Source organism: Cariama cristata, unplaced genomic scaffold (assembly GCF_000690535.1).
Source record: "Cariama cristata isolate BGI_N322 unplaced genomic scaffold, ASM69053v1 scaffold14248, whole genome shotgun sequence".
Lineage (NCBI taxonomy): Eukaryota > Metazoa > Chordata > Aves > Cariamiformes > Cariamidae > Cariama > Cariama cristata.
Genome location: NW_009629536.1, coordinates 21825 through 46137, shown reverse-complemented (window position 1 = coordinate 46137; position 24313 = coordinate 21825). Strand labels below are relative to the sequence as shown.

At 43.8% G+C, this 24313-nt stretch overlaps 1 protein-coding gene across 1 annotated transcript in view; it reads left to right on the top strand.

The window, feature by feature from the left end:
• ST3GAL3 (ST3 beta-galactoside alpha-2,3-sialyltransferase 3) overlaps window positions 1-24313 on the top strand; it is a gene marked incomplete at its 5' end in the record, with an annotated part of 73352 nt that overhangs the window by 30985 nt on the left and 18054 nt on the right. Inside the window, one exon of the mRNA XM_009705202.1 lies at window positions 16602-16748. Within this exon, the coding sequence (XP_009703504.1) occupies window positions 16602-16748 (147 nt within the window). The remainder of the gene's footprint in view (window positions 1-16601; window positions 16749-24313) is intronic.

Genomic DNA, 24313 nt, shown 5'->3' with positions numbered 1-24313 from the left:
ATGATACAGTCACAGATGGGGTATGAGACTTCCTGAATTCCTTCAGACACCAGACCTGGAGCTGCTTGGACCTGCTTGATTCTGGGCCAGGTACTAGGCTCTTTGCTTAGTCCGCTCTCGAGTAAGTGAAATCAAAGGGAGTTTATCTGAGAAAGAGTAAATGACAGGCGAATGGCTATTTATTGCTGGGGTCAGTGGTCAGATAAGCTTATTCTCCCTGCAGCTGAGAGGGATTTACTCTGTGTTATGTTAGTCTTTTGGCAGCACTTGCATACTGAGGAAGAGATAATTGCTTTGTAGAGAGGAGGATTTTCAGGAGATGTTATAAGGAAAAAGAATCGGTGTGATGCAGAAGCAGCGGCAGAATGGTGAGGCAGAGGATTTGACGTGTCACATACAGTCTGGTGGAACAGCCTTTTGGAGATCTGCGTGATGCCTCGGTACCCTGGGAGGCACTACGTCCAGAAAGTGGAGTAGTGGCATATAGACCAAAGAAAAAGTAAAAGCTCAACTGCTTTTTGTTTCACACTAAAATAGAAATATCTGGAAGCAAATAAAAACTTGAGAGAAAAGATTGATCTAGAAAAAGGATACTAAAATTGCAAGTCTTGTAGCAAGTTAGGGCAGTACTGTATCACTGGAGAGTATAGACTTGTCTTTAAGAAGGGGAAAGGTGGGTCAGTCTGAGCAACTAAAACCCTGGTAATCTGATTTCAGTCATTTGACAAGCATTCAAATAAACTGAAGGAGAAAATAATTGCACTTGTTGCAAGTAAATGGAGGAAAAGGAGTATGGGATGGAGAAAGGCGACATGGTTAGCAGCAGGGATTATTGCACCATGCTGACCTAACATGTCAGTGTACAAGTGGAAAGGAAATGGGTTGAAGTCCCACAGCCTGCATGAACCCATGATTATTGCAGAAGGGTCACAGATGTGAGTTGTTTGTGCATCCGTGGTGACTGGTCTGGCAGTGCTGACTTGCAGTCATTACTGCAAGAGCCTGCTGAGACTTCCAGGCACCCGTCCTCTGATGAAACGGCTACTGCTGGTGCTTCCCCAGCGGTAGATTACTCATGGACCGTCACTCAGAGCAGTTACACTCTCTCCTGGGCTGTTCTTTTTGCCAAGAGACATTACCCATACGTATTGTGATCCACCCTGCCTGCTTCCCACTGTTGTACTGTCCTGCATCACCCCAGGTCTCTCAGTGACAGAAGCTCTTCCCAAATACCCAAAGTACCAGAGGAATTATAGGGGGAGGAAGGTTTGGCCATATACTGCTCTTCTCTGTGAAAATAATGGTCGAAAGCTGGAGATTTCTGTATTGCATGGAACGTAGATGCTTCCTGAAACAGAGGAATTTGCACGCAGCAGTTATGCAAACGAGCCATCACAGCCTGGCGTTGAGGCTGATTCCAGGCTGGTTTTTTGCCTGTCATGAGTGAACTGGAGCTCTCTTGCTTGCTAGGGCTCACTTCCCTGAACATCTGGCACATTTGTTAAAGCAGCCAAGTGAGGGCAAAGGTTTCTGTAGAAATTGGCAGCTCACAAGCTTCCTTCTCATGTAGTAATGAGCCTGCAGATGCTTCCAGCCGGAATCTCTGCACTTTGCCAGGAGGAGTCACTTGTGCAGTAAATGCCTGCGGCACCTTGAAGCTCTCTTTGATAGTGAAAGTCATAGGAGCGAGTGAGCACCTGCCTGCGAGTGAGGCCAAGTTTGGTTGTCTGTCCCTTGCAGGGGCATGCCTCTGACGACTTGTACACGGCAGTGATGCCATCTAAAAGGCAGTTGTCCCCCAGCAGATGTTGAGACTTCAGCAGCGGGCACGACATCACCCCTTCTCCTTTGTCACAGCATGCAACTGCTGCTTGTGGAGATCTTGTGGTTGTGGCAGCAGTGGAGATTTTTTTTTTAAAAAACTTTTATTTGGGAACATTTCTGCTTTAAGTCAACAAGTTACTTCTGGTCCTGCTAAAATGTATGTTACAATACCCTCCTGCCTTGATCAGCCTGTGTTACTGCGGCTAGAGCCAAGGCCGGACTGCTGCCAGAGCCCTCACTGTCTGCTAAGCTTTTGTTTAGAGCTTCTCTTCTTCCATTAGTTAATGGCTTTGTCATGCTACATGTTTGCTAGGGCAGACTGTGAACGTCACAGCCTCATAGTACACTGTGGATTCCTCGGATTCTGAAATAGCCTTGCTTGTGGGCTGTTTTGCATCCCTGAAAAAAACCTGAGGAGCCACCACGCTGCTCCTGTTGGCTTGAGGAAAATAGTGAGGCTGTGAATCTGTTCTTGCTGTCCAACCCCAAGTAAAGCTTCATCCACATGCGTGTATTTCCAGCTTGTTTGGAACTTGAGCCCAGCACTCAAGCAGGCGGTTTCTCTGGGTCTGGGCTAGGGAGGGAGAACCTGCTTTTTCCAGTGCTGACACTTGCCTTTGGTGATAAATGGAGTGGCCACTGGCAGTTTCACTTGAGTCTGCTTCTGGATTGCAAATATTTTCTTTCCCTTTCCTCCTCCAGGGGCTTGTTGCTTTATAACATTTTGTATACAGTTGGTCTTTTCAGTTTTTAAAGGAATGTGAGAAAGACTTCATCTGGTTTTGGTGGAGCTGTAAATCCACTGCTAGTTGTCTTAATGCATTATGAATGCAAAACTTGATTACTTGTTTGTGATGCCTGATCCTTTGCTGAGCCAGAACTCTAGCCCCTCTGCTTAGAAATATGCCTGGGTAGGAATTGCCTTGTGTCCTCCTGCTCTCTTTGGACTCGGGTGGAAGGGGACAGAAGCTGGACTTGCTGCTCCATCATAAATGAGAAGCAGCGTTTGAATTGGGAAGTCAGCTTAAGAGTTGTCCCACTTCTTTCACAAATTTAGGTTTTCACCCAAATAGCCATTTATAACTAATCCCTTCAGAAGTATAATATAGGAAGGCATGGCTGGTGAGTAAGGCAGCCAGTGTGCCTAAAGGACGTGATGAGGCTTGCACTGGGAAGAGGCAAGAAAACCTTTTCAGTGATTGTCCTGGGATCCTAGCACACAGTGCAAAAGGCCATTCCCACTCACACTGCATGGGCGGATTTTAGGAGGAATTGGTGGCAGAGAATACCTTATCGCATCATCAGGATGGTTCAGTGCCTCGGTCAAGGCAACTGAACCGTTACTAAACATTGAAGCACAGAAAATACCTTGTAATAAAATGAAAACTTGAGGCAGACTCTTCTGGCTCCTACCAAGTTTCTGACAGAGAAGAGGTAGGAAGTCTGCATGATGTATTCTGTGGAGACTATTCCGTATTCCTTTGACAGAAAGTAGCTGGGAGTCAGTTTGTCTTTCTGGGGTGATTCCTGGAACAATGTTGACTTTTTTTTAGGTTTTGATCTCTGTCTGGCTGTGCAGAAAGCTACTCTGTACTGCCTGAGGGGTTGTGCTCCTACAGTCAGGACCTGCTGCCCCATTGCAGTGCATTGGTGGGAATGGCCCAAGGGAACCAAGGAGGACTTGCATATGAAAAAATAAATCCTCCTTTGTGGCTGGCCTCAAAGATCAGAGCCATTTCCAGAAGATGTAAGGAGAAGTATGAACACTGATGCCCTACGAGAGAAGATGAGCCATTTTTTTTTCCGGTCTCAGTTAGAAGAGAGGCTGGAAAATACATAGGTATGCTATATAAAATCTTCTCTGTGCTGACCAGAAGAGGGAGAAGACCTTAGATCTGTATTGTATAGCTTCTGACAAGCTTTCAGGTGGTATTGTGGTGAGGACCTTACAGGAACCTCAGTAGACAAATGACCCAGTTTGCAACATAGGTCTTGGGGGAGACTTCCTGGCCAGATTCCCAAAGGAAGGTTGTTGGTATGGAAAGTGCAGGCTGGAGCTTGCCCTTCATACATACCTGCATGCAACTGCATAATAAGATTAGGCAGGTCACTACATAGCTGAGAGCTGTTCCCACCCAGGCATACTTAGTGTGTCTGTAAGTACACTGTCAAGCATCAGCTGGTGACAGGGGCTGCTCTGATGCCGTTGCAGTGTGTCTTCATAGCATTTAATATTATCAGATGCACACTGGACAATAAAACTTGCCCACCTGGATCAGATAGTCATCAATATCCACAAGTCTGTAGCCACGTTCACCTAAGCTTCTGGGGCAGATGAAGAAAATAAAAAATAGCCATTTTTTATGGATGAAAAAATTCCAGGTTTCCAAAGTTTGCAAGGTATATATATTTGTAGGAATAACATCATTGATTGCCCCAATTTTAGACACTTTCAAATAAAAATAAATAAAATGAATAAAAATTGCTGGTGTGCATGTCCTTCCAGTCATTCCCACACCATGCATGGTTTTTGGCCTTTTTTTTTGTCCCTTGCTTTCCTTGCCATTACCTAACTCCAGTCTTCCTTCTTTATCCATGACTCAACCAAAGTCAAAAAAGATGGATAATTAAAGAGTTGCAGTTTTTCTTTTGAAAAGCCAGCATGAGTGAGGGCCAACTGAAAAGCTAGTGCAGCTGTCTTGAAAAAGCATCAGGAGTGTGCTCATGTTGTACTCACCCTCTTTGGCAGGCTCTGGCAGTATTCAGACATCAATATTATGCAAATCATGGTAGGTGCATTTCAAGGTCATAGTGCATGTAAACTCAGGTTATACTGGTTACCTGCATTGATCAAAGATAGGCTTGGAATATCTGAGGCAATGTAAAAAAATTCATTCCAAATCTGATGCTGATCTTAATGAAACACACAATTCCATAAATAGCAGAGCTAAAGAAATTGCCTGATTGCCTGTGGATTTATGTCCTGCTCCCTCATACCTCCCTCTTGCACCACAATATTCTCAGATTTTCTCCAACTCATAAATACCCAGTATGATCTGTCCTCCCTTTTATCCCTCACTACTGCCTGGTGGTTGCATGCTGGCCAAGATGTGCACGTTCACTGACCCCATATATATGTGATTGGGCACCTGGAAGACCAAATGAACAGATAACTGCTGAGCTCGCATGGCATCATCTCCACCTGGCCTCATGTGCAGACATGTGGATGTCTCTTCCATCCAGACGTACGTGGCTTTACCACCAGTGCAGCCCATGCCTGCTGAGGATATTGCATTGCCCACATGTGCTGTAGATGTTCCTCCATACTGGAGCAGTGCTTTGTGAATCCAGCACATGGAAAAAGTCAGAGAACATCGTCAACAGTGAAACCGAGAGATTGCCCAGAGGGTATCAGCTATTCATGCAAGTGTTAGTAGAATAAAGATGTTCTGTGTTAACACTTCAGTAAAGAACTACAAGACTCATTTGAAGTCTGAAAAGCCTCCCTTAGTCTAAGAGATTTGGGTTCAATTTATTTAGCTTATGCATGAGATTTTGGGGAGATTTACTTGTAGTCTCTATCTGTCTACCTAGAGGGAACATTTTTTCTCAGAACACTTTTTAATTTAGTAGGCAGAAGTATATGTGAAGCTAGGCAACTGACCAAAAAAGGCAGCACATTTACATCAGTATAATTATTTTTGCTATGTTTGCCCTACAGGCTTGATGAATTTGCTCTTGAAGTCTTAAAATCAAGACTGGATATCTTGGTGAAGTTCCACTCAAGCGTTGTGAGAGTAAAGGAATGGAAGGAGAAGTTGCTGATGGAGGGAGCACTGCTCCCTGCTCTGCAGGATGTCTAAGCAGAGGTCGGCAGGATCTCTCTTGGCCTTTCGAGCAGTGCTGATAACAAATAGCAGAATGTGGTGGCTAGGAGCTGAAGCTAGATAAAATCAGCCTGAACAGATGTAATTTCCTAGAAATCTGTGCTTATAATACTCAAATGACATACTTGCAGAGGTGAGCACTGACTGCTGGCACCTTTCTGAAATACAGACTTAATCCAGTATCTGGGAAAATTCTGTTTCCTGGGAGCACTTGGGACAGGGCTGCACTCTTGTGTTGCCTTCTCGCCATCCTGTTCTCTGACTCTGAGAACCCCTGTCCTCACTCTCTATGACCCGTTTGTTGACTATGAGGAGCAGGATAGCAAGCCAGTAATATCCTTGACAGCTTTTCTTGAAAGCGAGTTATTTGCTTCATCCAGTTGTCTGTAAGGGTCACAGCAAAATTTTCCTGGGGCACAATTAGCCAATTCTTTTTCTGCATCCCGTGGGAGGAGGCTTCCTGGAGTTTCTGAAGTGAGCAACCTCCAGCATAACAAAATTCCCCAGAAGAGCCCTTCGGAAAGCATTGCAACACCACGGCATGCTGTGAGTTCATCCGTGTGCAGTGTGAAGACTCACAGAGGAGGGGAAAAACACTGATTTGATTTTGTAAATAAAATCACATGCTTTCTATCAGTGGCTGAAAAGACACTTCCCTTTCACAGCTCCAGGAATTTTGCTATCTGCATTTTTTTCTTTAAACGGAAAAAAAAAAAAGTCAGAACAGTAAATATTTATCCAAGATGTGTGGTTGTTAATATGATCCAGTCTTCAGTCATTTTGAATGGTGTCATGATGACAGATGTTAATTCAGAAAGGAATAGATTGGACGATTTATGCCTGAAACACATGTGTTCCTTGGCGGGCTTCATGGATTACTTGCATAGTTAGTGCTGTCTGAGCAATTTGTAACATTTTCTCTGCTTCGAAGCACCGAGGGCTCCGGGACAGGGGGTTGACCTATATCTCTAGTTTGCTGTAATAAAAACTGAGGTAACTAAACTCCCCATGTGCTTTTGTCTTCCTAAATTTATCTCTCCCTCTGTACTCCAGCTGTGTGTGGTGCTTCTGGTTCTTCCCAAGAAGAGCAGCAGCTCCTTTATGCAAGAGAGGAGGACGCTCCTGTGTGCATGGGGTGTGAATCCCTGCCCTCCTCCCCCTCTAGATTCAGCTTCTCTACCCCAACACTTGCAGTTCTTTAATGCGAATGCTTATCCTGACAACAGAAGTGAAAATAAACCAAGCCATGCGAAGGTAGTAAGCAAGAGAGATTCTGGGAAGACCTCACATTTTTTTTGGTAGCATTTGTATTTTTAGCAGTTGCAAATTTATGGGATATGTCTAAGGGTGTTTCTTGTCTTCTTAGTTAAGACCAGGTTTGTAAAAAGTTTTAATATCTTGGGTTTTATTTATTTTTTTTAATCAGAGACATAAAATTGAAGGAAAATGGCCAAACTGGTGGGTGCACAAGGCTTTTGGTAGGTCTACTTGGAAGTTTTTCCCAGCTAGTCCATCAGTTGTGTTCTGGCGATTTTCTGTGAAATTAACTTTGCCCACAACTGACAAGTACAGAAAATACCGAACCTGACCCAGGCAATCAGCACTGTGGCTATTTGGAAAAAACTCTTAAATGTAAATGTTCTGTTTGGATTACAGTTTATTTAAATTCTCATCTTTTAAGAATATTAAATAATGTTACTTAAAACATCTTCTTTTGTAAAGCACCTATTATTAATGCAAGTCTAGAAAATAAAGTAGGGCAGGAGCTTCCTGGCATTTCCCAATCTCTTGTTATTTTGACCTTTCTGCTTTCTCCTCCTAAAGGATGCTGAATAATTTGTATATATTCTATATGAACACTCAGTGAACATACAAATTGTTTGGCTTCTCGTTTTAGCAAAGATGCCAAAATAGGAGAAGACAGATTTTTCTGTGTACTCTTGCTGTAAAAACAATGTAAAAATTTCCCTAGAGACTCACTTTGATAACTTCGGAAGGCGATGAGGGTTTCTAGTCCATAATTCTTCCTGTGGTGATCCTTTAGCTTTTGTTGTTGTAATGTGCCAAGGGTTTAGTCTAAATATGTGTTGTTTAATGAGTTGTTGTTTGTATTCAAACTCATGAACCAGTTCAGCTCTCTAAAAAAGACTTGGCTGATGGGTGTCCTCAGACGCCCTGGGATGTCCTCATGCTCTGTCACCAAAGCCTGCAAAGACAGCTTTTTAAATTTTTTTTCAATTTTTTTTTCTCTTGTGAAGGCATACAGTTGTAAGTGGACCAGGTAGCTGTGCTTATAGTTAGGATCACCTTATGTTTTCTGTTATAAGCAACAGGGAAAATGCGCTATCATTTTATTACACTGTCATCTTTGAACTGCTATTTTCCGTGCCACGTGTTTGGCACAGCTGGAAAGTTCAGTTGAAATAACTTAGCTGTCTCTCAGGATAAGGCTACTGAAAATGCACAGTTTTATTCCCATTTAAAAAAAAAAAAAAAATAGTCTCCCACCCTATTTTGCTAAGATTCTCTAATTCTTCAGGGCAGCAGCTGGGAATTGGTGAGGCTGTGTTACCATGGCATCCTGCTGCAGCTCCTGCTGTTCTGTGAAATCCCAAGGGTGGGTCTGATGTTCCGTGGGGCGTGGGGGCTGTTGGATGCCGGCATCGCAGCGCTGCCTGCACTGGGCACGCTATGTCCTGCCAGGGCTCCCTTGCCCTGCCTGCACTGGCCAGGGGCCCTCCCTGGATGCTTAGTCGGGATGCAGCATCTCCAGGGATGTAAGAACCAAATAGGATTTTCCCTTCAGTTGCTTCTCCATAAAGAGTTTGGGGCATGGACAAGAGACCTGGCAGCAGAGAATCTCTCTTGGACTCTCAGGAACTCCCTCTTCTCCTGCCAGCCACCTGGGCAACGTGAAGGAATAGTAGCCTGGTCTGGTGCATGGCAGGAGCAGGAGTATTGGAGGTTGAAGGGCAATTGGTACTGAGGACAGCAGAGAAAGGAAAGGTTTACAACCAGCAGAGAACTACTGAAACACTTGCAGGTTTGTTAGGTGTAAATAGTTCAGGAGCCCCATAAGAGGGTGCTTTTTTTCCTCTAACAGCTGATCTAGAATACAATAGCCTACTGGAGCTTGTAGTTGCATTTAAAGGACTGTGCCCTGGGTTTAATTGCTCCATTCGGTGGAGTTTTTCTTGAGTAGATTTTTTTTTTTCTGGTGGATTTTTTCTTGAGTTGATTTTTTTTTTTTTAAAACATATTAAGTTACCCTTTAAGACTTTTTAAAGAGCTTTATAGTTATAAAAATCAAGCTGCCAGAAGTTAGGAAAAGCAAAAAAATAACATTGCATTTTCAACATTAATTCAGTTCTCCTGTGCAGATGTTGTCCTTAATTACATAATTACATCCTGGCTCTTTAAGAACACAGCTGTCTATCTAGTGGAGAGGGAAGACTGAGATTTAGACTAATTTCTGTAATGCAAGACATTCAGCCTTAGTATGAGTAGCTGCAGAAAGCTGTAGAACATGTTGTGGATAGGAGAGAGGAAAGGATTGGAGAAAGAGTGATCTCATTACAGACACTGCGGATTCCTCTTTAGGAGGTGGTTTAGCCTTTGACTGACCGATGTGATACTGGTCAAGTTAGATCAGAATTTCCCAAACACATTTAAGTCTCGTGGGGCAGATGGGCAGGAGAGCTGGGTGTTCAGCAGCAGCAAAGTCAATGGAGTTGTACTGTGAGCTTAACAAATGTTCTGAAAACTCAGCTTAAGGTGTCTGAAGTAGAGCATCAGAGGGCAATGGAAACTGTAGGCATTCATCTGTGTTTTGTCCTCTGCAAAATGGTGTAATACAAGTCAAATACTGCAGAGATGCTCTAAATATGAAAGTATTGTTTGTAAAACACTTAGCTATATGGTGATATAAGAAAAATCTTGTGGGAAAATTAGAAAGTCACTGTTCACAACAGAAATCCTGAGCTGAAGTTGCAGGGCGGTCCTACTTCAGCACTTACTAACACGTGGATTTGGCCTTTCAGCCCTGGTATTCTTTTAATAGATGTTATATGAGTATGACATTTCATAAACTATGTCATAAAAATAATAGCAAAATAAAGGAGCTCCTTCCTTATGGGAATAAAATACCCTGTAAATAATGGTGATATTATAGGACTTGTTCTTCTTTGGGATTTTTCTGAAACTGTACTACATTTTAGATTTTTTTTATTGAAGGATTATTATTACTATTATTCACAGACAAAAAACCACAACACAAACATAAATTATCTAAATCCATTCCTTTTACTAAAAACTTCCGCCTTTCCTAAGATATTTCAAAACAAATATTTGGTCAAATTTTGGCTCAAAATCCAGCTTACATTTTGAACAAAAGTCAATAGTACAGTCTGTCCATCACCATGTTTGCACATAGTACAAATGTGTCTTCTGACATGCCATATGTGAGTTATCATTTATGCTTTAACATGTGAAACACAGTATTCATCAGAATAATCTTCAGTGTTTTTCTGAAGCTCATCTGACAGGTTCCAAGTTCCATTTTCTTGACAGGACAATCTCTTTCAATGGCGTTTTGTTATCTTACAACTGTGAACCGTATTTTGCTCTCAGTTACGCGGATAAAACCATAGAAATACATTTGAAGAAAAGGAATTCCTTTTCATTTACAACATAGCATAAAAATAAATTTGCTCTACTGACTGTTTAGAGCTGGCCTTGGCCTTGTGCTACCTAGTCATGTGAATCGGAAGATGAAGGTATTAGACTAGCAGCACCGAAGGCCCACACCTGTCTGTATTTAGGTTAGCTGTAGCACTCAGCTATATAGGTCAAATGAAGTTTGAAATTCAGTAGGCCTATTTGAATATGCTTTTCTGCTTATTCGTAATATACGCTTGCAGGTAAACAGGGCAGAAACTTCCTACTGACAACCATGGGAATGAGCACGTTGCTGAGTTTTAGCAAACTGATGTGTAATGCACCAGTGCCACCCTCACGTCCCAGCTGGCTTTTGTCACCATTGAAGCTGCTGCTTTCTGAGCCGGTAGCTGTGGATGGGGCAGCTTCCAGTTTTGTGTGTAGCCAGGGTGCCATGTAGTTTACGTGTCTGGCACAAAGTTTAAAGCCTGCAACTGCTACTTGGAATTAAGTTTCCCTTCTCTTGTGGTTTTCAACCTGATTATCAAGCCAAAAGAAAATAATTTCTAGCCAGTGTAGAGAAGTATTATTAGCTCAACTCTACCAACAAAGAAGAATAGTTAGATTTTTGCTTTAAAAAAAAAAAAAAGCTCTAATAGTACCATGTGTTGAGGTACTTTTGTCTCCATCGTACTTTGCTGCTCTTTGCTGCTGAAAACATTAGGTAGAAAATGTGTTTGGGTTACACACTGAGAAACGTTAGTAAAAGCTAAATTTGGGGGGTTTACAAGCTGTTAGGAGTTCTCTCTTAGGTGCTGCGAGGCTGTTGGGAGATGGGGAATACCAACAGGGAAATAGCCTGGGAAATTATAATCATTTGATTTTATACTTGTTCAGTGGGAGGGTATTCAGGGAGAAGAAACAAAAATGATAAAAAAGTAAAAGTGTCGTATTGTTGGATAGTCCACGAGCTGCATCTCTTTTGACAGTGGGACAAAGGGAAGATGAGGGAAAGGCTTGAGCATAATCTGCAATGTTCCTGCTTCAGGCAGAGTAAGAGCTTTTCGGTGGGGCAGATAAGAGTGGAACAAAAGGCTCTAGACTCTAGAGCATTTCTCGGCTCTAGAAACTGAAGATAGGAACATTCAGAACAAGTGCTGGCCATTGGAGCCGTGTACAGAGGGTGGGGAGGGGTTCTCCATCACTTTGAGAAAGTTGGGTAAATATATTTGAAGTGTGGGCTAGTGGGTCTGGCAGTTGACCATCAACGCAGACTGCAGGCTCTCAGCACCTATGTTCTTGTTACTAAAAGTTCCCCATTGCTTTGATAATTGGTGCAAATGTGCAACTTCATTTATATTGCCACTTGTAGAAGAGCATTTTCTAGGCCTCTGTGTCTACTTGACCGCTGAGAAATGCAGCATTGGCTGATAAGATGGTTATTTTCTAGTGGAAACATGCCGTCCACATCTAATCTGGTTATGCCTGAGCAAAAACCTTTCAAAAGCCTCTGCAGATGGATTGCAGGGGTTCTGCTATACCCTGTGTTTGTGTGACAGTGAGTGCTTGTGCATGGCAGGTATAGAATAAACCATATTCCAACCTAGATGAGGGCAGAGATCCCAGTGAGCTATCTTCTCCCAGGCATGGTGAGGTCTTGTGTCTTGTGACTGGTATATCATCCCCTGGCTTTTTCTTTCCCTCATGCCCTTCTTCCTCTCCATTTCTGGTGTTATCAGAGTTTGAACGAGCAATAATACCCATTTACCACATGTTCTCTCTCCAGTCTTACACCTTTCTGCAGCAGAGTATTGCATACCAAGACTTTATTCAGCTTTATGTTGCACATAGCTGACCTTTGCAATCTCCCTGTCCCCTTCCCATCAGACTTAGAAGTCTTCCAGAGCAATGCTGCTTGTACTCCTAAATCCAGTAGTGTCACATAGGTACAGAAGAGGCAGCATCCATCAGGATGCAGTGGCAATACCCCTCATTTTCCTTAGTATATTAGAAATGTTGTTATTCTGGGAGACTCAACCTGCTTCTCGCTGTTTGTATCTTCTGTTGAGGTGTGCTTCTTCGCTCAGGCTCTGAGTTTCCATATTTTATTTTAACATATGTTGTGATTCGTGTTGGTAAATCTGAGAACAGGAGATAGAAAACTGAACAGAGACAAAAATAGTTTACAACTGACTGTCCCTATTACCCTTCAGTATTCTGCAAACGGACAGGATGAGGGATTACAGCTGGATTGTCTTGTCCCTGTAGCTATTAGGTGAGCCTTGCCATTTTTATCCCTTCCTCATAACCTGCCATCTCTGGTCTGTTATGTCTGTTCCCGTTTATTCCTGGAGTGATGTCTCTAGAGGGGATATTTCTGCCTCTCTCCCTGGATGAGTACTGTACAAGACACTGGCTTGAAAGCCCTGGCCCATCTAAATTCTTACTACTTTTAAAATAGTCTCCTCTAAAGCCTTTAGTGATGTCCTTTACAGTTACACATTTTGAAAACACTCCAAAATTGCTTAAAAATGCTGTGGCCCTCATAGACTTGCTCTTCAGTCATGTTTTCCTGTCTGCCTCTCTGTGTTGCTTGTTTCTTTATGCTTATACTATAAGCTGTTTTTGGCAGCCTTTGGCAGCATGAATGCTGATCTGTGACTGAGGCTCCAGGTGCACAGCGATACCAACAAATAATAAAGGAGGGAACTTCACACAGGGAAACATGATTTCCAGCCTGGACCCTATGATTTCCACCTCGATGCCTTGGAGGTGATGAGGTACTGTGGGAACATGGCCTAAGCAGTCTTCAGACTCATGTCCTGACTTATTATCGTTATGATAATCAGGAAGGGAGATACTGCATCCTCAGAGAGCCACCCTTAAGCACTGCAGGCTTCGTCACTGTAGCGGGGAACAGAGGATGCCCCCAACCTCAGACTGCAAGTCTGAGTTCCCGAATCTGGCAGGAGAAGCGTGCCTTCCCTCCCGCTGCCTGCTGCTCCTCAGGTGGCTGCCTATCTCCTCCCAGCCTAGATAGGGACAGCGTTCCCCAGCGGGAAGTAATTGCTTTGGAAACCTCGCTGAACATCTTCCCAACCAGCCACACCAGGCGTAGCGGCGGCTGAGCGTCAGTGGTAGCACAGATCCTTGGAAGGGGCTGCGCTCCCGACGCCGGGGCTCCCGAGGGGGTTGCGTCAGGGGAGCAGCCTTCCCTGGGCTTGCAGTTGTCGTGGTGCTGCATTTTGTAGCTTGCCAGTGACAAGCTGCGGAACAAAACCACAAGGCTTGAGATGTAGCTCAAAATTGCAGGGTTTGTAGAGCCAAACCACAAGGCTGAGAATTTCAGTAATTATAAGCCAGGAAAACAGTTTTTAGTTCTTTAGCCCTACACAGGGCTTTGCCTACTGTATAGGTGGAAGTATGAGAGCTGTCTGCTGATACTCCGCATTTTTCCCTGCAATTCTTTTAGAAACTACAGAGGGAAAACACACCAAAATAAAAGATTACCCGAGGTGTCCCTCAATAATAATCTCAGGGGAAGGGCACAGAAAGGTTACAGGGAAGAACTCAGAGCAAATAGAAATGAGACAGAAGGGAGAAGCCAGAGGAATTTCAGAGCAGTGCGATAGCTGAGGAAAATGCTTAGGGAAATAGTCTGGATAAATGGCAGGAGAAACAGCCACACAGAAGGGACCAAAGCAGACAGGTTGTGTTCCCAGCTAGTGATAGAGTCCACATTTATTTTGCAGTGGCATTGAACTCACTGAGAGGAGCCCAGGTACAGTCCTAGTGGTTCACGCGGTGCTGGGAAAACGGGCAACTGTGATTTGTGAAGTTACCTCCTTCTGAACAGCTCAAGCAACAGCAAAGAATAAAAATCTCAAATGTTTGTAATCTTTCTTCTTTTTCTCTTCTCTTTAATGTTTTGTGTGTAATGTAAAAGCCATATAAAACCTACTTAAATCCCAGAACTTACGTAGAATCTCCTATGGAGTGTGAGTCCAAACAAAAGGTGGCTTTTGTCCTCTTTAAATAGCTTGCAGACCTTTGGTTTGAATTGTTTGCAAAATTTAGGCAATGCCATATTTAGAGTTGTACGTGAAATCGTAATTGAACTTATAAATTTATTTTAGTTTCAAGGTCACACACTATTTTTCCAGGGTGTGCCTGCTTAAAGCCATGATAAGATGGTTTCACTGAATGAGTAACTGTTCAAGATTTTTGTTTATTGTCTTCATTTCTGTGAGACCTGGAGCGTGCTTAATGCAAGTGGGATCTGTGAAATTTTTTTTTATTTAATTTTTTTTTCCCCCTCCTTCTCTGGAACTGAAAGACCTCTGCTTTACATGTGCCTTTAGGAAATTCCAAAGGTTTAATATTTATCCAATTTTTAATAAATTTTCACAAGGAGGCAGAATTCAGCTGACATACCAAATCCCTCAGATCTCTTGGTCAAATGGATGTTGGACTTTATTAACATTTATAAAGTTGATATTTTTTTTTCAAATTTTTTTTTTTAGATGGTGGGATAACTCAGTGGCTGAAAATGTCGTATTATAATGGAAAGTATTAGACTGCTTTGATGCCAGGCATTCTTTCTAATTCAACTATGATGAAAGAACATGAATGTTAATTAGGATTTTTTTTTTTTCTTCCATTTAGAGAGCACTTTGCCATAGTCGAAATGCAAACTTAAACTCACAGGATCCTTGCCTTGGTCAGCAAAAGCGTTACTATGTTTGAGCAGCTTTGAGAGGGCGCATGGGATCAAAACATGATAGCAATGGCATTTGGCTGTTGGCTTGGATAACAGTGTGTACCCTTATCAAGTTTGCTGTGTTAATGCCTTTCGTAGCAAGAACCATCTAGCAAAGTTTCATTCTTCAGGATCTGAAATTCAGCAGCTAAAGATAACCATGGAATTGTTCCATAAAGAAGCCTCTGTAAGGTGTTTAGCACCACGAGGCGTGAGAGTTCACAGGAGCCGTGAGCAGTACACGTAGCATGTGAAATGCAGCAGGCGCCAGCTGTGACAGAATTACCATCGATAATTACAGGGGTAATCACTACTGGGCAGAAGAGGCTCCTGAGGATTTTGCAGGGGATCATCAACATTTTTGGCAGTGCCCTGAAAGCAACTGTGAAGTCACTGTTAATCTGCAAGCAACCCAAAACTGGTGTAAATAATGACTTCCAAAGGTAGAGTGGAATGTCTGCCTCTGTTGCTTGTCATGGAGAATGCAGGGAAGATGGCTCAATGCTGTGAGAAGGAGGCATTCAATCAGATTACCCTGCCAGAGCTGTTGGTTAGCAGATTAAAATTCCTGCCATCCTCCCTGTGCCTTTCTCTGAATTTTTAACCCAAACAGAAGTGAAACGTTAGAACGTAATTGGTCTGTAAGTCCTGTGAACATGGAGCCTCCGGTTACTTTGAGGGCAGTACATGCTATACCCACTAACATCTGGACCAGCAGGAGCCATGATATATAGTAATGTGACAGGGAGGCACGAGCCCCTCTCTAGGCAGGGCTGTCCAGCAAGGCAGCGGTATTCAAGACTGGTGTTCTGCCATGTTTGCAGGGTGAAGACTTTAATTAAAAAAAAATCCATTGGGTAAACATAAAGGACATACATACTTGTTTTTTCCCTGAGTCCAAGAACATGCATGACTCTTCTACAAGACAAGATGGCACCTTTATAAGCTTACAGCTTAATTCACATAAAACCTGACGGAGGAGGATAAACCTGAGATAAAGCGGGAAGCGTGTAGCTCACACTGAAAGTAAAGCTGTACGGTCATTTTTAGCTCTTTGAATGTTCTTAAAAGCATTTGCTATCCAAGGGTACATCCCCTTGCAGACTGGTGGGAGTGATCACGGCGTGTGCTGGAATGCTTAAACCATTAACCAAAGTAGCTAAAGTGCCAATAAGAGTGAAAAGATGGGACCAGGGAGGGGGTCATTCATGCTGAAGCCCAAGCTTCTCTGTCTTCCTCACACTTGTCATCCAGACTGCCTCAAGTGCATCTGCGTACACTGCTCTCACCCCTCCAGGATGCACTCCCTCACTACAGCCTTTTACTAGTGCCTTGTGGCAGTGAGCAGGGACAGCGGGAACTGCTGCCAGCAGTGCATATTTTTTTTTTTTAAAAGAATAATAGTGGTCTGTTATCTTTTGTATGTAATTGTGTTTGTTGTTTTATCTTTTTTTTTTTCTTTTTTTTGTTACCAGAGCGCCTCTGATGGCTTTTGGAAGTCAGTGGCAACCCGTGTCCCAAGAGAACCTCATGAGATACGTATCCTGAATCCCTACTTCATCCAGGAGGCAGCTTTCAGCTTCATCGGACTGCCTTTCAACAATGGCCTGATGGGCAGAGGGGTAGGTATAAAGCAAAGCAAGCAAAACCACAGGGAAAGATGGGAGACCAAGCAGCAGAGTAGGCTTACACTGTTCTTACTTTTCCTTTGGGCTTCTGCTGTTGGACATTGAAGGGAAGGGACTTTGGCTCTGTTATGGTGGCAGTGCTCAGCCTCCTTCAGGCCAAGGCAAGAACTTTCCTTGGAACACGCTGATGATTTTGTGGGGGATCATCGACATTTCAGTATGCCTTGAAAGCAACTGTAAAGTTAAATTCTAGGCTTGTAGTAGAAGAGGGTAAAGGTTTGTTTTATGAGGCCTTTGGTAAGAAATTCTCATCTTACAGCGGCAAATTTTAGATGTAAAAACTTACAAAAGAAAACAATGCAAACCACAAGTTTAGGTCATAGTTATTAACAAAATACCTCCACAGTCATTCTCATATCTCATATCTCTCACTTGCAGTGCAGATTTTGAAGTGTTACTGTACAGTAGGTGGTGAGTTAGGTTTTCTGGATTATCTCACACTGCAACGCTGTCCTCAGAACCAATTTATATTTGCTCTATATCAGCCATTAGAGAAAGTATTACTTGGGTGGGTAAATTACTCATGTACACATGTGGTATAGTTGTTGACAGAGACCACACGTGACATTTTTGGGCATATTAGTACAGCTGACAAACCCAGAGACAGGCACTTTTGCTGGACAAGGTCTGCTTGCTCTGCCCCTGGCATTGTCCTTCCATTGTTACTGGTACAGGAGATTTGCCATGGATTTGGACTAGGCAGAATAGTGCCTCATTTCCCATGCTCTAATTATATTGCAAAATTTTCAGAAATATTAAAGACTTTCGTTTTGTGCAGGTCAGATGGGTGGGTGCCTGGAGGTAAGAAATTAATTTCCTAAAATGCGATGTACAAGATGGGCAGACAGATTCAACCACATAGAATGGGTCTTTTGTGAAATGCATTGCTGCATATGTATGTACCGAAGCTGTCATGGGGTTCTGGAAGCACTGGATTTTTGCTCTGTGCACTGCATGTGCTTTATCCCAAATATTCCTGTCGACTAAGAAGCGACTTACTTCACCTCTCTGCTTTCTCCAGAACTTACCCTTAGAATGACATGGTCTTGATTTGTCTTCCAGAAGATCAGGACTGCTGCCCCAGTAAAGGACAGAAGTCATCAGACTTTCACCTTTATTTTCTCCAGATTTGTTTTTATTTTTATTTTTAAACACGTTATTTTAATACACAAGATATTACTTAAGCTGAGAGGAGAAGAGAGAATCCGGAAATGAAAATGCTGTGAACTGAAGTTTATGAGGTTTTGATAGGTTGTTTAACACACATCAGATTGGGAAATGAAGGCATCTTAATTGAAACCTGATGTTTCACTTCATGAAAGTCAATTTCAACATTTAAAAATAGTTTATGGAGCTTTAAGGCAAGCAATCTTTCCCCGTGACCCCTGCTAGATTGTGTAAATTGTAGTTCATTCCTTCAGATGGGGGTAACAGGAGCTCTGCAGGTGCATCTGTGGGGCTGGGGCATTAGTATACCCTGTGCTGTCTGTGCAAGGACACTCTGATTGATTCTGTCAGAGTTTAAAAACAGAGAGAGAATATTTCTAGCCTGTGGGTACAAATTTTACTGCAGACGTCAACTATGGACTGCTGTCACGGAGCTGCTGGGACTTCACGTTTTAGTGAATGCTGCTGCATCAGTGCAAAGGCTCCAACAGAAGCTACTGATGGCAGCATAAAGAGGGAAGAAGAGTCTGCGTAGGATCCTGGTGATACAAATTCACTACAGACCTTTTTTCTCTCAGAGTTTAAATGGGAAGAGTAGAAATCAGAGCCTGTAGACCAAGAATCCAACTCTCATTAGATTTAAGAGAGATCCAGCAAGATAAGCGAGACAGCTAGAGCAAGGAGAATTGCTTCACAAAAGACAGTGTGACCCAGCAGCCGCAGAGCATAGCTGGTTGGGTTCAGGGTCATGCTTTAGAGATGTGAGACAGCCTGGAAAACTTTACTCAAGAATGAAGCATATGAACATGGAAAAGGAAAATGTGAGGTCTAGTAAGCAAAAGCACAGCAAACAGTATGTGTGCTGAGTTTCTCCTGGGGAACTGGGATGGGGGCAGAGCGGTGCCCCCGTGCTGCAGTGTGCAGTGTGGTATGTTGGGCAGGCTACACGCAGGAGGATCAAGGCTGGGGATGCCTTAGTAATCAAGGCCAACACGAAATCCTCAAAAAGAGCAGTAATATTCCACTTTTCTTTGGTTCTGATGCCTAAATAAACCTCAGTGCTTCTCTTACACACCACATATGGTAACAATGTGCTGCCAATTAACTTTGTAATTTGCGGGCTTTTTCAGCAAGGTTGAGGAGAGCTAGTAAAATAGTTTGGGGCTGATCTCAAAGCGTTTTTCCCAGGATTCAATAAAGGGTGAATGTAGTAACATCCTCTGCTTTGATAATATAATTTGGGCCAGATGGTTCTGGAGGATAGTAGGGGGGTACAACTTAGATGTGCATTTGGATTGCACTTGTGGCATTAGTAGCTGAAAATCTGAGCAAGGAGCAAAACTGGTCACCCACAATGAACAGTGACTTCTCTCTGGGACCGGTAAAGCTTTTCAGGAGTTTCCTCAGTCCATTTACTGAAGTCTTAAGAAGAGGGAGAGCTATTTCCGACTACATGTGGACTTCTCTTTTCTTGAGATAAGCTGATGATAAAGAAAAACTTTAGTTTAGGATCCTATTAGCATGAAACAAGCTAGTAGAGATCCTCGCTTTGATTAAAGAATCCTCTTAATGTCACGGCACAGGCTTGGCTGTCTCACTAGTCAAAGATATATGTATGTTATTTATGTTTAGATGGAAGTTTTGTGTATACAGGCCTTTTGGGCTTGAAAGCAGACATCACTGGTATTGCAGCTGGTAATCCAAGCATGCAATAACCTACCTTACACTCCAGACAGCTTACTGGGGGACAAGCAGGAACATCAGTTCGGAGGCGTCATTGCCTGTTGCATGTACAACACTAGGGATGGTTATTGCCATGTGCTTTTTGCTGTCTAGTGAATAGTCCTATCCACTCAGTAGCAATCAGAGCCATTGGAGCAGTGGCTTTCTGGCTCCTCTGGCAGCCCTGAGCGTGGCGTGAGGTGGCCAGGAGAACATTTCAGATTACACAGGTTATTAGGACTCTGAGGACTTCGTTACAGACTGTGGTGGTTTTTTCTCTCTCTCTGCTGGTGCTGTGCATCCATGGAACTGCTTATGATTTAACTTCTTAAGAGATTAAGCTCTGCTGCCCAAAACTGTAAGCCTTTCGTTTGTTCACGTACTGGAAATGGCTGAATCTGTAGACCTCTTACTAAAAAGATAAGACATCCTCCTCTGAACTTCACCCAGCCTCAGCACCAACTTGATGAAGGAGGAGCCATGTGCAGGAGGTGTTATCAGGCTGCATTGGGCACCAGGCCATGGATTAGCACCTCTGCAGAGTGCTGACAGCCCTCATGCACTTGGGGATTAACCTCTGATGCTGGAGTGTTAGCACATCCTGCCCCAGAGTTTCTCTTTGCTGTTGTGTGGTTTTGCCTGTGGGCAGGCAGTTTTTCTGGAGATGCCAGTGGTGACCCTTTGCTCCTTAGGCAGTTTTTCAGCTCCTCTGGCTGGTCATAATGACCCTTTCTCTCATTAGTACTGGATTGCCCTCGTGTCAGCAAGCTTTGTCTCCTGGGCTGTTCTTGCTGGACTGTCACTGTGTGAAGGCCATGTCTTGGGACCTGTTGGGTCTTTATGGAGCAGAAGAGAGCTGGGGGATGGCAGGAGCAGAGCAATCTACCACTCCATCCTTTCCAGTTGTGTCCTTCTTTTTTTGCACTCTGATAGCATCTTCTAAGGCAGGTAGAGGGACAGGTAAGTGACCACTACAGCTGCAGTCAGTTAAATATAGAGATGATGTCACTGTTAAGCTTTGTGTTTGCAAGACAGCACATCTGCCTCATGGGCTGGACTGTGAAATCCATTACCACTACAGTGTGATTAGTTCATGAGCTGCTGGGGAATGGACACTCAGACAAGCCATTACAGGGTAGCAGGTAAATGCATAACAGCCGCTTCTTGGTAAATGCCCAGCCATGTGCTTCTGCACATGACAGATGCAAAGTAACTGAAGGGAGTTTACTTTTCAATGAAAGAGTAGGCTGTGAACTCCCATTTAGCATAGAGTGAAGCATGTATGTGGTTGCCACAGAGCAGCTGGCGTGTAGTGAAGTCATGCCCTTGCTTGCCTTCTGTTAAATTGTTGGGTCCTTAAGAAATACTCCTTGCATTGCAGTGGAATCTGCTGTATGGCAAATGGTGAATCAGAGCTTGTGCATCAGGTTAGATGTGGTCAAAGATATTTGATTTGGGCTAAGTCATATAGGAGCTCAGCAGTTAAATGGCAGAACAGAAACCTGCTGGGCAGCTAGCTTGGCATGTCTCCAGCAACAGACCGCTGGCCCTTCCCATTTGATCTGCTGCAGACCACTAGTTCTGGAGGCTTTCTCTACTCACAGCAAGGAATAACTAGGGGAGGTAAAGGAAGAGTGTTGGAGATGCTCTGCTTTGTCTTTTGAAGCCCAATATGAAGCCCAATATTGCAGCTGATTCTGTGCATGGATGGAGGTAACTGTGGGAGCAGCACTGTAGATTGTAAGCTCCTGCGACAGGGACCACTGCAGAATGCCAGGCACTTGTCTTCTCACAATAAGTGATGCTAAATTGCTTTTCGTGGCATATTTCCAAACTTGCCAGCTAAGGGAAGCAAAGAGTAGCTTTGGGGTTGTTCCTATGCAAACATAAATGAGCAAAGAGAAAATACAGTTACTGTTGTATATAGTATGTGATGGATATTATAGTTTCATTCTGTATTTCTTTTTTTTAAAAAAAAACTTTATTGTTACTGGGTGATCAGGTCTGTAACTGATAAAACTAAGGCAGCAATTTTTCCCAGATAAGGAATTTTTCAGGTTTTCCCTCAAATAAGTTAAAACAGTAGTCAAACCAATTTGAATATCTAGGTACATTATTGTTTGTAGGGAGTTTAGCAACGCTTACCCTTTTATTGAAAAAGGTAACAATTGGAATAGTCTGAGCAATCCAATACGTCTTACCCTGAGCTAAGTGAAATCCCATAAATAACTGGAATTCATTTAACATATTAAGGGAGTCAAATATTTCTAAAAACAGATTTACAGCAGTCATTTCCTTCCAGTCCACCAGGCAGTGACACAGAAATGACCTGGGCATGGAATGAAAAGCAGCAAGAGCTTTTCACATGCACCAAGCAAAGAACAGTTACGGTCTCCTGGTTCATTCACCAGCACTAGATCTCCAGCACAAGCCCACGAGGTGATGCTCAGCCTCCATTAAGTCCAGAGGAGAGCTGGTGTTCATCTCTGCTGACTGGCTTCTCTTCTGTGAGTAGAAGTTAGTCTTTAAAGCCTCTTTGGGGGGACCAATGGAAGATGAAGCAGCAATGTCTTGAGGGGAAGCCTTTTATCTTTCCCCTTGCAGCAGAGAACATTGTAGGAGCAGTTAGGAGAACCTGTCCTATGTTTGTCTGTATGGCTAAAGGCATTTCTGGTCCCCTGACCTGGTGGTGCAGACTGGCTATGTTTGCACTGCGCAGAGCTTGCAGTGATCCCTGACACAGCACAAGACCAGAGATCTTTGCCTCTCTTGTCTTTATGCTTTTCTCACCCAGGATCCGCCCAGGATCCGTGTGCTCACCTCACCCATGGAGGGCATGTGCCAGTGGGTCCCTGGAAGGAGCCACGCTCTGGATGCACAAGCAACCTTTGCCCAGCACTGCTGCGGTGACGTGTCACTCACCACTGCTGTGTTTAGTACTTCTGTTTGTCAGATGGCCTTTTGGTGTCATCTCTGGCTCATCTGTCAGTCTGCTGCATTCTCTCAAATGGGACCAGGCAAAGGGCCAATCCCTGGGGAGCATTATATTAGATACTACATTTTCCAGATGTTTGAGCTTAGACAAGCAGGACAGGCTTAGAAATGTGGACTGTCAGTTCAGGCCATGTTATCAAGGGATGTTGCCCTTGTAGTTGTTTACCAGTGCTGGAGAGGGGATGCTGAACCTGGTACCTACCATGAGCGCCAGCTAGGACAGAAACCTATGAGACCCAGCAGGAAGTACAGAGCTTGCAAGACCAAGTTCAAGGCTTGTGGCAGGGAACCGGCAGGAGGAAGGGACTGCCAGTGCTTTCTGGGGTCTTGTCATTCACAGCTCTCCTTGATCAGTGGACAGTGGTTCAGGTCAGAAAGTCATCACATCCACATCTGGAGCAGCAGTCCTGCTAGGCCATCCAGGCAGCCCCATGCCATGGCCTAGCCTGCACTGGCCAGTCTTTGTGCAGCTGGGAGGCATCCCAGGAGTCTCCTGCCTTGGCACTGGTTGCTGTTGGGCTGCTGTCCTTCAACCATTTGCTTGAAAGCAGCGTTGCTTGGTGGTACAGGAATACCCAGGCATATAGAAGGCCATGAGCAGGAAGACAGGCTTTGAGCTGGTCCAGCCCCAGATTCCTGAGGTGGCATGTTGGAATTTTGGTTTTTTCCCTTAGCAATGGCCTAGAATAACAAGAGGCCTGCTCAGTTGTTTGAGAGAGTTTTATTTTCATAACTCAATGCAAGAGGTGTGGTGGTTGCTTTGGTATGTCTTTGGGGCACGGCACAAGGGTGGGTGTGGTGAGGTAGCACTGACGCATTGTGCGGGGCATAGCAAGCCGGGTTTGGCACAACCATATCCATGATGCCTAACTTCTTTTGGAGTGACCTGTCCTCCAGCTTGCCCCAAAGGTTGTACATGGTTCATTAGGTCCAGATTAGAGCTTAGCAGCAAACAAATTTATATGCCTATGTACAATCAGGAGAGCTTGGAAGCTGTGTAGATGTAGCCAGAGAATAATTATAACTGTTTCGTCTCTCTGATACATGTCCCCTCTCATTTGCCACTTCTCTGCTGAGAGAAGAGGAGATCCCTTTTCCCTGGGCCTGGAAAATGCTGCTGAGTTGACTTCTCTGCAGCACAGCCTGGGACACATCCCTAGATCCTACAGGGCCTTCTCTTTCCCAAGCCGCAAGCTGGACCTGAGGCAGTGCTTCCTTTTCAACAGAGGGAAGGAGTAGCAGAAGCTTGACGGACTGTCACAGGAGAAGAGGGTTCAATTTCTATAGTTTAAACCAAACCAGGACCAAAGCACTGTATTGACTTACTAATGACATTTGGTTAACCGGCAATCATACTTCTTTTATACTTGTGTTCAAGCTGGCTCCTTTTTTTTCAAGCCTCTCTAATTCCCCAGTTACCGTTTAATCTCTCTGGTGGTTGCTGCTTCTTTCACATGAAGGGAGGCTCTAGAAAGGTTGGGGTCAGCCTCTTCTCCCAGGCAACAGGACAAGAGGGCATAGTCTGAAACTGCGCCAGGGGAAGTTCAGGTTGGAAATGAGGAGGGATTTCTTCACAGAAAGGGTCGTTAGGCATTGGAATGGGCTGCCCAGGGAGG